Source organism: Anabrus simplex, chromosome 3, assembly GCF_040414725.1.
Source record: "Anabrus simplex isolate iqAnaSimp1 chromosome 3, ASM4041472v1, whole genome shotgun sequence".
NCBI lineage: Eukaryota > Metazoa > Arthropoda > Insecta > Orthoptera > Tettigoniidae > Anabrus > Anabrus simplex.
Genome location: NC_090267.1, coordinates 396177432 through 396191996, shown reverse-complemented (window position 1 = coordinate 396191996; position 14565 = coordinate 396177432). Strand labels below are relative to the sequence as shown.

Below are 14565 nucleotides of genomic sequence, written 5' to 3'. Positions count from 1 at the left end.
CCGAGCCAAAACTACTGGACATAAAGGAACAAAATTATGGGGATATATTTATATTACAATTTAGGTGCTTATTAAGGCAGGATTTTTGGATGTTCCTCAGCTAAGGGGGTGGAAAAAGGGGTGAATATTAAAAATGAGTAGATCTGTATCTGGAAATTGAACAGTTTACAGACTTAAAAATTGGTCTCCTTTGAAACACATTTTTGTTTTTGGAAAATCCCCTTAAGGGAGTGAAAAAGGCAAAAAGGGGATACTTATATCTCAAAAACTGAAGATGTTACAGACGTGAAAATTGGTATTTGGAATTTCCTATAAAAATAAAGAAACACTTTTTTTGTTTTTGGAAAATCCACGTAAGAGGGTTTGTATGAAGGACTGAAAAACGGGCTGAATTCTTTTTATGAGGATATTTATATCTCAATAACTGAAGATGTTACAGACATGAAAATTTGTATTTGGAATCATCTTTAACAATACAGAAACGTATCTTTTTCTTTTCGGAAAATCCACTTAAGGGGGTAGATGAAAAGAAGTGAAGAGTTGAATTCTTTTTATGAGGATACTTATATCAAATACTGAAGATGTTACTGGACTGGTGTGAAAATTGGTAATCTCTTTTAAAAATGAAGACACATGTATTCTTTTGTTTTCAGAAAATCCACTTAAGGTGGGGCGGGGGATAGGTCGTGAAGGAATTGAAAATAATTTAATTTTTTTAAAAACTGAAACTGTCGTAGACATGAAAATTGGTATTTGGAATCCCCTTTAGAAATAAACACAACTTTTTTGTTTTCAGAAAGGCCACTTGGAGGGGGGATGGGGGTTGGAGGAGGAGTTGAATTCTTTTTATGAGGATACTTACATCTTAAAAACTGAAAAAAACTACAGACTTGAAAATTGGTATTTTTTTTGTTTTTGAAAAGTCCTCTTGCGGGGGGTGAAAGAAGGGGAAACGACTGAATTATTTTTATGAGGATACTTATACCTAAAAAAAAAAAAAAAAAAAAATATGGATAGACGTGAAAATTGGTATTCTGAATCCCCTTTGAAAATAAAGAAACACAGCCCAAGGGGGTTTGACTGGAGAAGGTAGTTGACAACATCAATATTAATTTTCTCAAACCATTAGACATACAAGCTTGAAATTTCACATGATGGTTGTCCTACATCTTATATTTTAAATAAAAAGCGGTCTTAAAACAATACACCTCTAAGGGGTTTTGACTGGGGGTGGGTGGGGTGTGAGGCCCAATGACAAAAATATACATATTTCTGAAATTGCTTGACATACGAGATTGAATTTTCACATAGTGGTTACTCCTCAATATCTTGGATTTTAAATAAAAAGTGGTCTTCAAACAATGCACCCCTAAGGGGTTTTGACTGGGGGGGGGGGGGCTGATGTCCGATGACAAACATTTATTTCTCTGAAACAGTTTGACATACGAGGTTGAAATTTCACATGAATGTTGCTCCTATATATGAGTATATCTATATATCTCATATTTTAAATAAGAAGTGGTCCTGACGCAATATATTCCTAAAAGGTCTTGGCCGGGGTTTGGGACATGATGAAAAAATATTAATTTCCCTGAAACCGTTTGACATACGGGGTTGAAACTTCACATGATGATTGCTCCTGTATGCCTTAGATTTTAACTAAGAAGAGCTCTTAAAACAACACACCCTTAATGGGTTTTAACTTAGGTGGGGGGAAAGGGGGGGGCGCTGTGTCTGATACCATAAATATTCATTTTTATGAAACCATTTTTGACATACGAGGTTTAAATTTCATATGATGGTTGCTCCTATACGTTTTAGATTTTAAATAATAACAGGTCTTAAAACAATACACGCCTAAGGGATTTTGGGTAGGGGGGTTAAGACTTATGACAATATTATTCATCTATAACCAAGTCTTCACAACAGCCAAGGTACATGACCAAATTTCAGATTTCTCTTCTTTATTGCCAAAAACATTTATTTGTAAAACTTAGGGGTTTAACTGAAATAAACTTAATACACGATTGGAGGAACATTTTTCGAGACTGTGTATCTCTAATGGTACCAACGTATTCTTTTTCATGAAACCATTTGTATTACAAAGTGAAAATTTCAAATGATATCCTAGCTGTTAAATAACAGAAGGTGTGAAATAAATTTAATCCCTCAAAGAGTTAAACGGGAGTTAAGATCTGGAAACAAATATATTAATTCCTTCCTCCGAAATGGTTTAACGTACAAAGATAAAATTACAAATAGCGGTATTTATTTTAAATCCTAGGTGTGAAATAGGGAATACTCTCAAACGTTCCAGCCCTAAACAAAATTATTCATCCCTCCTTAACAGTTTGACGTACAAAGTTGTAATTTTACGAGATTCTTCTTCTTTTATGTCCTAGGTGTAAAATATCTTTAACTTCAAAATATTTCTCCTCTAACAGGTTTAGATAGTGGTTGACGCTCTAAAACACAATTTTACATGAAGGGTGGTCTATATCCTAGATGTTAATAAATAGTTAAGAACATACACCCTCCTAAAATAAGCATTCATTCCTCCATTACAGTTTGACGTACAACATAAAAATTTCACAGGTTGGTCACTTCTTTGTAATAGATATTAAATAAGACAGGATTTAAAACATTCCAATTCTTCTGCACAGGTTTCAAAATGAGTGTTAGATCAGAAAATAATAATTTCCACAAAATCATTTGACGTACGAACTGATGTATTTTACAGGTCCAGCCGACAGTAGAATCTCTAAAATGTAAAACTTTTATTAAAAACTTTCACTTTAAAACTGTTGTGAACAATGGGTATTTTGCTAGTTGATAAGTAATATTTCAACTAAGCAAGCACTTCCAATAAAAGCAACAAGAGGCAGTAATATCAATCTTTAATTCTGAAAATGGTACAACTAAAAAACAATTTTGGAGTTACTGTAGATGCCAGCATAGTCTGTAAATTTGATTCATTATGTTACAATCCATAAAATCCCAATATAGTCCAACATAATAATATAAAAAACACTGCAACAATAGTGGTCATCTCAAATTCCTTTATCTCAGAACTTGATCTTAATGGGCCATGAGCAATTTAATGTTAAACATGGAGATTACTTCTGTGGAAGTTTCCTCAAAGAACTGTAATCAACAGAGTCAGGTACTAGTCTAGTCTACAACCTATAATGTCAAGAGTGTCTGTTGTAGTGTACATCAGGTAAATGTACCAATAGATGACACTCAGTCTAAACGTCATAACACTAAGGAATCTCCACATTTCCAGGGGGTAGTACGAGTACTGGAAACATTGGTGATCCTTATTTGACTACCTGAACTGATCCCTAGGATTAGTGGTGTGTTTATCTTCATGTGAAACAGATCTTTGAAGGACATGTGAATGTATGACTCAATATTTCCCTTCTTCTAGACATATTCTTTACGAGGTAAGTAGAATTTTAAGGCTGACAACATTATAACCAAAATACATATCAAAACAGAAAGTAAAACTCACTTGAACATTTAAAATATTTTGATAGGTTACTCTCATTCATGAAGCAAATGACTGGATCAGAAAGGTTCTCGTCATAGGCCAGGTAAATGAGGAGGGAAGGAAGCAATGATCTGGCATATGCAATGCTACCATTCTAATGCTCAATTCAGACCAATAATTGTGCTGTTTAGCCCTTTACAAAAGATGAAGACCATAACAACAGAATTCTAGTCCACTCCAATATTATTGCTCTTGAAGAGATGCCACTGTGATGGAATTTTGTTCCCCCTCAAAGCTCTTGAGCATTCAATACATTTAACTGTTCCAGGATTTAGTACCGCAACCTACAGCATGGGGGGTGAACTCTAAATAACCATGCAATTAGGCTAGCCAATACAAGGGGGATTGAAATCTTGACTATCGTATGTTTCCCTAAGTTTATCATCCTATTTCCCAGGTAACTTTCAAAGCCTGCAGTTTAAGTTATAATCCACAGCAGCCAGAATTCTACAGTAGTTAATGTCAATTAAGTATATAAAATGATAAATTCACTTCCATAGTAGCATACTGAATCCCTCCAACGTGAAGTTCCTGTGATGGGTAGCTGTAAGAGCGAAGTACAAGACTGTTCACTCAAGCTACCTACATGTGATGCATCATAATCATGCACGCAAAGCAGTCTTAAACAGATTACTGAACAGTTAAAATAATAGCAAGATATCTACATTATAAGCAGTATGGGAGCAGTTACATAGCAGCATTTATACAGAATTTATAATTAAATTTCCTATAAAAATGTGCATATGCATTTTCTTTGTAATTCGAACCACCTGGTAGAATACTGTACTTAAACTATGAGCACACATCCCAAAGGTCTCATACATCAAGTGCAGTACAGCTGGATGGTTAAAGGTGAAAAATCATTATTGGAGTCTGTTAGTGGTGCAAGTCCAATGATCATTATACTCCTTCACTCTGCAAGAGGAAGTCTAAAGCAGAAACCAGGGTTGATTAAAGAAAAGGTGAAGCAGACAAAAGCAAATGTATGTCTGCGACCCTTGCAAGAAAATAAAATGTCTAATCTATCAGGATTAAAGGTTCTGGAAAAAATGAAGTTTTCTTGGTCATGGACACGCTACTTTATGTAATGTCCGCGAGGTGAGATGAAATTTGAAAAAGAGGGTGATCACGGGTAAATTATTATTGGATTGTATGCTATTGTTGCCAAAAATGCACATATCTAAGTCTGAATGTTCATCTGTCTTTCTGACCTCCTTTCACATCAAAACTACTGGACCCATCAAGTTCAAACTAAGCAAGTTTATAGTTTGTACCTTTTGTTAACATAAAGGCAAGTTACTGTCACATTGTCAAGAAAATGTGAAGACAGTATGAAGAAATGATACGCTTGAGACCCTTACAAAGTGAATACATTGCCTAAATGACTTGTCCTATAAAAATGAGCTATCAAGAGGACTTAAAAACCAATTTCCTAGAAAAAGGTTTATATGCATTTTAATCTCAACTCTAAACTCATATGTACAGAGTTAGGTATGACTTTATTTGACACTTGTTTGTTTCTTTCCAATACGTGATCCTGACCAGGAAAAAATCCTTTTCTGTGCTTTTGTGCATACTTTAACCAATGAAAGCCAAAATAACTGGTGAACTGTTGATCTTACAAGCAAAAGGAGCATACATACAGGATATAGAATTAAATTTTGAACACTCTCATGTTTTTTTCTCAGAATGCCTGGTGGCCATGAGAGTTAAGGCAGTTGTGGCAGCGTACTTAGACAGTTTTAAGTTCCATTCAGCTGAAAAATTTGTCACCATCAGAATACTGGCCAGCACAGGTGAGGTCATGGTATACAATTTGTAAACATCAGATTGTGTGCCAAAAGCCTGTATTCAATTCCAAATCTCTCTGCGGTATTTATATGAGTGAAGGCATATGATGCTGTTGATAGCGATTCATCCGTTGGATGAGGACATTAGGCCTTGCACGGACCCCTTAGTGCTATTCAACAGGAGCAGGCTACGTACTGGCACCAGGGTTCACCTCTCCCTTCCTATTATCATATATCATGTTATTAATTTCATCTCATTAACTCCACTGATAAGGTTGATGGCACGAGGGGCATCCAGTCGTAAAAACTCACTATGAAATCTCACTTCAAACCTGACCCCGTAAGGACACGTGACAAGGGTTAGGCAAAAATACTCTCATGCATTTTCTATGTATCAAACAATTTATCAGACAATTACACCCTTAAAAAAAAAAGTAATATAGAAACATTTTGAACACGTGGCTGAGATTGCTCACAAATCCAGCACAGAGGATGAAATACTGCACGTAAAATACATGGACGGATGTTTTAAAAACCTCCAAGATTTTCTGAAGATGAACTACACAGCAAGGAATAGAATTTAATAACGATATACTACAATATGTATTTTTGATCAGTAGTATTGCTTTAGGAAGTAAGAAATCACACGCACTTCTTCTACGGCAAATTCAGCTCGCTTGAGTACGGGTAAGGAGGCGAGGCGATGGAAGGATCATTCCTCCTACGTGAGTGGTGAAGGAGGCAGAGTTGGGAAAGGTAAACTAGCTATCACAAGGTCTGAAACAACTTGAATTTCATGAGTCTGGTCGTGGGACTGTCATACGTATCGCTTTTGTCAGCTATGCTCATACTAACACAGGAAAGCAGGCATGAAATATTGACTCAAATTCATATTAAAGTGGAAAGAAGCCATAGGTAAACAATAGTTGGAATGTGTTGCCAAACATGATTTTAGCTTTGAAGAGTAGGAGATTTTTTTTTAAGCAAATAGAAACTGGCTGAAGCGAAGTGTGCTGACCATAATGAATTAACTACAGCTGTAAAAATAAAACCCATTACATGGGACAAGAACATACAAGTATTTAATAACAAAATAGCCATAACAACAGTTTCATGTTGGTCCTATACTGGGTAAATCACCTAAAATGCCACCGGAAATAATTCTGAAACTAGATATACTGTCCATTTAATGCACTATTTTCAGTGACAGGAAGTTGTAGACAGGTGTTCAGAAATGTAGCCCGTACTGAGCTTCCAACAATGATCAGAAATTGGTCTCCTAAAATGAAGTTATGTTTTTTAAATGCAAGAATGGCTATTTGACAGTAAGAAAATAAAAGATAAGATCAGAATCACAATGGCATTCTTTGGCACGGTACTAGTGTAAACAGTTAATGACATTTTAATCTTTTGAGTGTTGTCTGCTCCATTTGAACTGTCATTACTAGTATGTGAGCACCTACTTTGGTCATATAAATATGTACGTTTTATGTTTACATTCCCCCCCCCCATTATACAGATTACATTGAAACTTTCTAGTCAGTACTCAAGTTGATTCATGCTGGATGTGCCAGATATTACGGTATTTACAAGAGATGAAAAAGTCAACATGATCTTAGAGGACAGAGAATGTAGAAAGAATTTGTGCTTTTTTCCTTAGCCATCTCAATGACTATATGCAAATCTTTTCAACCAACTAAGGGAATGATAATGTTCCAAAAACAAATCAGTGACTGGAAGAGAGGGCAATATTAATGTTCTAGCAGCTGTTGCTAAGATCTACATGTAAAATGCTACAATATCACCTACAACCTCAGCACGAGGCAGGGAAGTTTACTATGTATTCTGCAACATTACAAGTCTGATTTTTATTATGTTCCTCACAATCAAAAGCGACCATAGAAATGATTTTCAGAATCACGGCAATAATTTTTTGAATGGGTATTAAGACGAACAGATATCTTGTTTACTGATGGAACAACTTTTACAAATCATGGCCAAGTCAGCCCGAGAAACATGTTCTATTGGTCAGTACACAATCCTCATTGGCTTGGGCTAATGGAGCATCAATGTCCATACAGTATCATGTATGGTATGAAATAGTGGAACACCACCTTATAGAAGCACGATGTCTATCTAATTCATAGCCCAGGATGCCGTACAGATCGTCTTAACCAAATGCTTCCATACTGATGGACTAGGCAAAGAGAACTTGAAAGCTGGCCAGACCATTCCCCTGATTTGAAAGAACAAGACTTATTCTGTGGTGAAGTGTAAGATGTTATCTACAAGGGCATGCTGACTACACCAAAAGAAAAGAAATATTGGAACAGTCTGTAATGACAATTGTTCTGGAATGCAATAATATGTGCAGTGATCTTTGCATGAGAGACTGAAGTACTGTACATATTGTAGCTAATGGCCATCATTTTGAATAGTGGTGGTTCTCATACCCAAAACAAGACAAGACAGGCACATATACCATAAATGACAGTTCAAATGATGCAAACCATGCTCAAAGATTCAGATGACAACATTCCATTAACCTTTTGCCGCTGTGATGCTAATCGTGTCCCTTTAATTTTCTTAGTGTCAACAGACATCACTTCATTAAATAAAAACAAATTTTGTGCTAGAAAACAACATTCTGGTCCTTGTTGGAAGCTCAGAATAGGCTACCCCTGTGAGCACCTGTTTGTACAGCACATCTTGTTTCAGAAATTGTCCTGGTGGCAGTTTTATTCAAGTTCTGTACCGAGAGTTTCATTAACTTTAACATATGCAGATAAAATACTACAAGATTTTGTACTGGTGAATAAGCTCAACACATGCAGTTTTGTACCTGCTCTTTTCAAACTCCAATGTGTTGACACTAACAAAGATTTTAATTTTCACTAGTATGATTTTTTTGTATTTTACATTATCTCCAACCTGGTGAGTAACACCGTACTCGACAGACTATTTTCAATCAGTTATGTCCAAGGCTGTCATGGAATTATCAACATACTCATACTCATTCTTTCCAACACAGTTCCTGTATCAGTACAGGGTCTCTTTGATAATGCACAACATGAAAAATGCATTCCTACATAGTCAAAAGTATATTCATGTAATCATCCCTGTACTACAGTCAGGCTTTCCAAATAACTTTTGGCATTGATTGCTAATGGATGAAGTATTCTGCAATTTAAACCACGTATTGATTTGTACATTTCACCAACATGCACGGGAAAACTGAATCACTGCCTCCTGGCATTTTTTACTTGCTTCTTACTAGATAATTTAGGTTACCGAGGTTATATTATGAACAATAACAGCAACTTTTTACAATCTTATCCAACAAAGACGAAGAAATTGTCCTTTGCAAAAAAGGATACAACTGAAAATTACCTATATAATTAATTATGTATTGTGAAGAAGGTACTTTCTCCATGCCAGTTCATTAACAATACGAAGAAGCACTTGAACACCTACTCCTGCATCAATCTCACAGGCACATAGAAAACATTGTGGACAAAGTGACACATACTATCCTTCATGTACAGACAATGAACAGTGTGTTGGAAAGAACCTAAAATAACACTGAAGCATGCATTGTAGCTGAACTTAGTTTACACAAGTGATGGTAACATAATGTTATCTTCAGAGATATACTATGTAAACATAACCGCAAAATGTACCTGTGCTGGGATTATGTTCAATATTCCATGTTCTCACTGTACTAACCTCGTGGGAGAAAAGAAGAGAATACCCTTACCCTAACACAATGTGAAATGATCACCAAAAGTGGATGCTATCCTATGGTATAAATTGTCATCAAGCGAATACAACACACCTCATAAAATTGTGAACATGGCAGGCAGGGACACTGGCAGTTCAGATCCTCAATTTAACAGCATCTTCAGTAGTGCACCCATCTCTTGTTACCTGCGAGTCAAAAAATAGACTAATATTACTAAGCTGAGATACTGATGTTCTGTGATAAGTGTGCTACGTGCACAGGAAGCAAATCACTATGCAAACAACAAAATGGTGCTATCAGTTAAACTACCGTATACACCAAAAAATGTAGAACGCCTGCGTATGACTATGACAGACTTATCATGCACAGACTATCTTATCTGCACAAAGACAGGAAAATTGCCATGTGTGAATCTGCATGCCAGCTACGGCTTGTCATACAGAGACGGTCTTGTACGTTCAAAGCTAGGAAGAATGCCAAGAAATGCAATTACATTTTATTCATCCAATGTCTATATATTTATTTATTCAACAAGCAACAAATCAAAGTTAACTCTTCAATTAATGTTCCCATTTCAAATGAATCACTATTACTTCAATGAAGTTGAAAGGGAGGATGAAAAGCAGTACTTGACCAGAACAGGAAAATTACCAATTGCAATAAAATTTAACAACTTTTCAGAATTATCAACATACTGTAATTAATGTATATCTACAGAAGTAATTTACTGTGCAATATCTTACATGATAATGGGGTGCTTCAGTAATTTTTAGAAATGAAACATCTATAGGTTTTCTCACCTGGCTTCTTTACACCAGTGAAAGGAGACATTTCTAAGGAAACTGAATGACCTATAAATACAGTATTTGTTGTGAAAGAGCCTCATCCACGTATAAAAAATAGGGGAGGCGGCAAGGTCCATTCTTATACCGACAGAATCATGTACTTATACCTTGTGAGACTATCCAATGTCAGTTAATTCTAACTCCCTGTTACAAGGCGTGCAGTGAAAGAGACTAAGGTAATCCATGCCTTTCTGTATATTATGATAAATCATAACCAGCATGATAACAGATGTTAAGAGATTTCAAAGAGAAAAGATGAAGTGTGAGATGAAACATTTATTAAAGAATGATGGCTGAGTGGCTCAAATGATACAAACTCTGGTCTTCTGAGTCCAAGTTGGTGGGTTCGATCCCAGTTTACTACGGTGGTACTTGAAGGTACTCAAACACGCCAGGCTTATGTTGGTAATTTACATAAAAGAGCTCTAGTGGGCAAACATTCTAGCACTTCGGCATCTCCAAAAACTGTAAAAGTAGTTAGTGGGATGTAAAACCATTAATATTATTATGATAGTTATTGATGAATGTTTTGATGACAGGGCATAGGAGTATAATAACTTCATTATTGAATATTATGATCTATAAAGATAATAATTTCATAACAGCTTAGGCTTTGATAGCAGGGGCCAATGACCTAGATGTTAGTCCCTTTTAAATAACAATAATAATAATCATCATCATTTCAATCTCAGTGTTCTGACTACAGAAGAAATTTTCTGTCCTAGCGAATCATGGTCAAACTGGGTTCGTAGCATGCAATGTTTCACAGGAAACTGTGAAGGATCTGTGATGTGCCTATGTGCTCCCAATATACAGGTGGTAGTATGCTGTTCTCTGTGCAGTCAGGACCAATCAACACCAAACCCCTCAGGGTTTACTGGAAATAACCATAAAACCATATCTAAGATCTTTTATACTAAAGACAATGGGTTAGGATATAGTACCATATCTGAAGTACTTATTTGATTACTGTTTGCATGAAGGAGCTATACCAAATGAATGGAGAGTTGATATAGTAGCCCCTGTGTACAAAGGAAAGGGCGATAGACATAAGTAAAGCTGAAAATTACAGGCCAGTCAGTTTGACATGCAATGCATGTAAGTTTGGGGACAGCATTCTTTCTGATTATTAATAACTGGTTCGATAGAAGGTAGTTCGGGTTTAGGAAAGGTTATTCCACTGAAGCTCCACTTGTAGGATTCCAGCAAGATATAGCAGATATCTTGGATTCAGGAAGTCAAATGGACTGTATCGCGATTGATAGGGTGGATCATGGGAGACTACTGGCAAAAATGGGGGACTAGACAAAAGAGTAACTGAATGGGTGGCTATACAATGGATGCCGTTTATTGTAATCACAGATAATGCTATCGACCATATTATACAATCACTTTTATGAAATACCGTAAGGACAAATACTAAAACACTGAAAATCTTCCATTTACTGTGATCATGAATTTGGTTTGTCTTATCACATTTGTTTTTAAGGATTTTGTTCTCAGGTATGCGAGTAGAGTGCATACAAAGGAAAGGCTCCCAACCTTTAAAAGACCGGTTTTTACACTGTGCCTGTCTTCAAGGCCACTTTCACGTCTCATCTTTTGCAGCAGGTGTACGGTAGAAAATCGGTCAGCGCAGGTGGTAACCGTCCCACAAACACTTTCTGTTTTGTTTCTTCCTTTACGATAGTTTAGCCAAGGACCACTCACTCGAGTCTTACTAAAGCTTTCGCACTGTGAAGTTCTTAGCGTTGCACAGTGGGTAATTTCTAGCATCCAGCCGGCCAAAAATAATATTTTCAACCCTTGTCTTTGGTGCGAATTTTCTGTGAGTAGGGCTTATAAGACTCTTGGGTACAATAACTAAGTATTGAAAAGTCGCGCTATCTGATTATCTAATCTCACCGAAGGCCTAAAGTGGATATCCTCCGTTAGGGCATCAAATTCTGGCGAGGCGAGCGCGCATTTATTATTATGTGAGGGCTCAGTAAAGACGGTCAGAACTAAATATTTCGTTAGCTTAACTGTGGCTTTTGGCTGCGACCAGGCGCGACCATGAGAGTAATTAATGTTTTTCAGAAGTCATGTACTCTGTAACCCGGAGGTCGGTTTTCGAGCTGCTGAGGAACAGCAGGGAATATAAGCGGAACGATGATAATGCGAATGTTGTAACTGAACATTTAGGCTTTGAGGATTGTTCCGAGGATATATCCACGTCACTAAGGAAATCTGTCAGTATTTTGTGTACTAAAATTTGATTACGCTGGACAAAATATAATAGAAAAAGGGACAAATTGTTGAAGTACAATAAAAGTTGGTTCGAGCAGAGAATAAGCCTTGCAGAAGGTGCATCACAACAATGTCAGGATGATCCTGCCATTAGCCTACTATAGCTCATTCCATGTTAAGAAAACAGTATTGCTCTTATGACAACAGGGTTACCATATCGAACGGCTCCGCTCAACGCCATCATGGGAAAACGTCGGCACATAAATATGTGAAATTCAGTATGTAGGTTCAAGACGAACGGCTCAATAAACTAAGCTACAATTACTTTTATGAATTGAAAGGGACGTGGGGTTTACAGGGGCCACTTTTGGTTTGTACAGAATCAGAGGTAAACTACAGCACATAAGAAACCTCAAGACTGAAATATAAGGCAAATTGCGAAGAGAAAATAGACAAATAATTTTATGGACTTGAGGGGCGGGTGATGTATTTAATTGCATTTAATAAATTTATCCAGACAATAAAAGCTAGAAAACAGACGCAGTAAATAAATACTGCAGATGACTACAAATATCACAGTATTAATGTTAAAGAAATAAATCACACACGTAGGCTTATTGCATTAACTCTCATTCAACACAATACATTTACGCACTGATTTAAAGCCTAAAATACACACGCAATAAATAAATACTGTAAATGACTTCACTACAGAAGTTCAGGGAGGAAACGCGTCTATTGGTTGATATCCGAAGCAAAGTGCTGGCAATACCAATGATGCAAACCGCTAGAAGATTCTTCAGAGAGGCTTCCACTCCTGCGGACATTACTGGAGTAGATATAAAGTTAATAAACCATCTACGTGCCATCATAGAAACTCTTTCGTGTGGGCATGCCATTGATAAAGTGACATTTGGCATGTACGCAAAGGAAACTATACAACTGTACTTACAAAAATACAAATTGTACTACATGCCTATAACTTTTCACAAACTCTTGGGTCATGGCACTGTATTATATCTATTGGACACCTCTCTGAGGAAGCCCAGGAGACCAGGAATAAAGATAATAGGAAACCTTCCAGAAAGAGACAAATACTGACCTTTTCCATAGGCTGCTTATATCATCGGACCCTTATATTACCAGCTTAGGGAAATCAAGGAGGAGGAAGTTGATTCCATTTTCACGAGAAGTGTTCAACTTACTGTCTGAGCCTCCTGTATCTGGTTGCGCCCAAGGAGATAATGAAAGTGACGATAGGGATTCTGATGTAACTCCATCTAATGAATAAATTGTTTGGCAAGTACATGTATTCCTGTATCTGTTTTTAAACATTCTAAACAGCATCTATTTAATTTCGTAGAGCTATAACGAAAAATGATTAAAATTACGATTACTAATTCTATTCTTGGCGTAGTAACCTGTTCTTTGTACCTGATTGACCACACACTTGATTATCTCCAATAATAGCAGTTACATGCTAAGTTTTATGTAAATCTATCCATTAGTTTCCGAGATACGATTTTTGGCCGGCTAGATTCCTAAATTACGCACTGTGCATTGTAGTGCAGTGATGGCTGTGTTAAAAGCAAACATGCACCATCTTCTGTGCAAGCTAATGAAAAATCGAGACAATATTCTTAAGGCAGCAAAAGAAAACAAAAACTTCAACTGTAAGCAAAATCGAGGTGGAAAAGACAGTCAAGTTGAATTAGCTCTAAAACTTTTGTACTCAAATGTTCGTGAGAAAAATGCTAGTGTTGACGGTCCTCTGATGTGGCAAAAGGCTGAAGAACTAGCAAAAAAATTAAGAAAAAATAATTTTGTGGCAACGAAGGGTGTATGCACCGTTGGAAGAAACTAGAGAATATAGTGTACAAATGAACCTATGGTGAGCAGAAGGACGCTGATTCTGCTTCTGAGACTGCACTGTATTATCGTGCCTTGCCTGAACACACTTACTTGTTCAAAAATGAAAGTGCTAAAGGCTGTAAAACCTCCAAGGAAGGAGTAACAGTTTCATATTGTGCGAGCATGTTTGGTGAAAAGAAAAGACTGTTAGTGCTTGGGAAAAGTAGGAACCAATGTTGTTTTAAAGGCATCAATAAGTTTCAAGTGGACTATCATTCCAACTCCAATGCATGGATGACTGCCCTGGTTTTAAAAGAATGGCTACTGAAGTGAGATAATAGGCTGGACCGTAAAATAGTTTTTCTGGTTGACAACTGTGCAGCATACATTGTGAAATGTGAGCTCAAGAACATCAGGTTTTCTTACCGGCAAATAAGACTTCATTAATTGAACCATGCAATCAAGGAATCATTCAAACCAAGAATCGAACTGTTTCTGGCATGGGGATTTTTAAGAGAGTTACCAGAAGTAAAGGAGAATGTTGAACTTCATCCA

At 36.6% G+C, this 14565-nt stretch overlaps 1 protein-coding gene across 4 annotated transcripts in view; it reads right to left on the bottom strand.

The window, feature by feature from the left end:
- Dhdds (Dehydrodolichyl diphosphate synthase subunit) overlaps positions 1 to 14565 on the bottom strand; it is a 65609-nt gene that overhangs the window by 41541 nt on the left and 9503 nt on the right. Inside the window, exon 2 of one of the 4 annotated variants that reach the window (XM_067143346.2) lies at positions 9179 to 9270. The exons of the other annotated variants lie outside the window; for them this stretch is intronic. Coding sequence (XP_066999447.1) covers positions 9179 to 9183 — 5 coding nt within the window. The 5' untranslated portion in view covers positions 9184 to 9270. The remainder of the gene's footprint in view (positions 1 to 9178; positions 9271 to 14565) is intronic. 4 annotated transcript variants of the gene reach the window in all.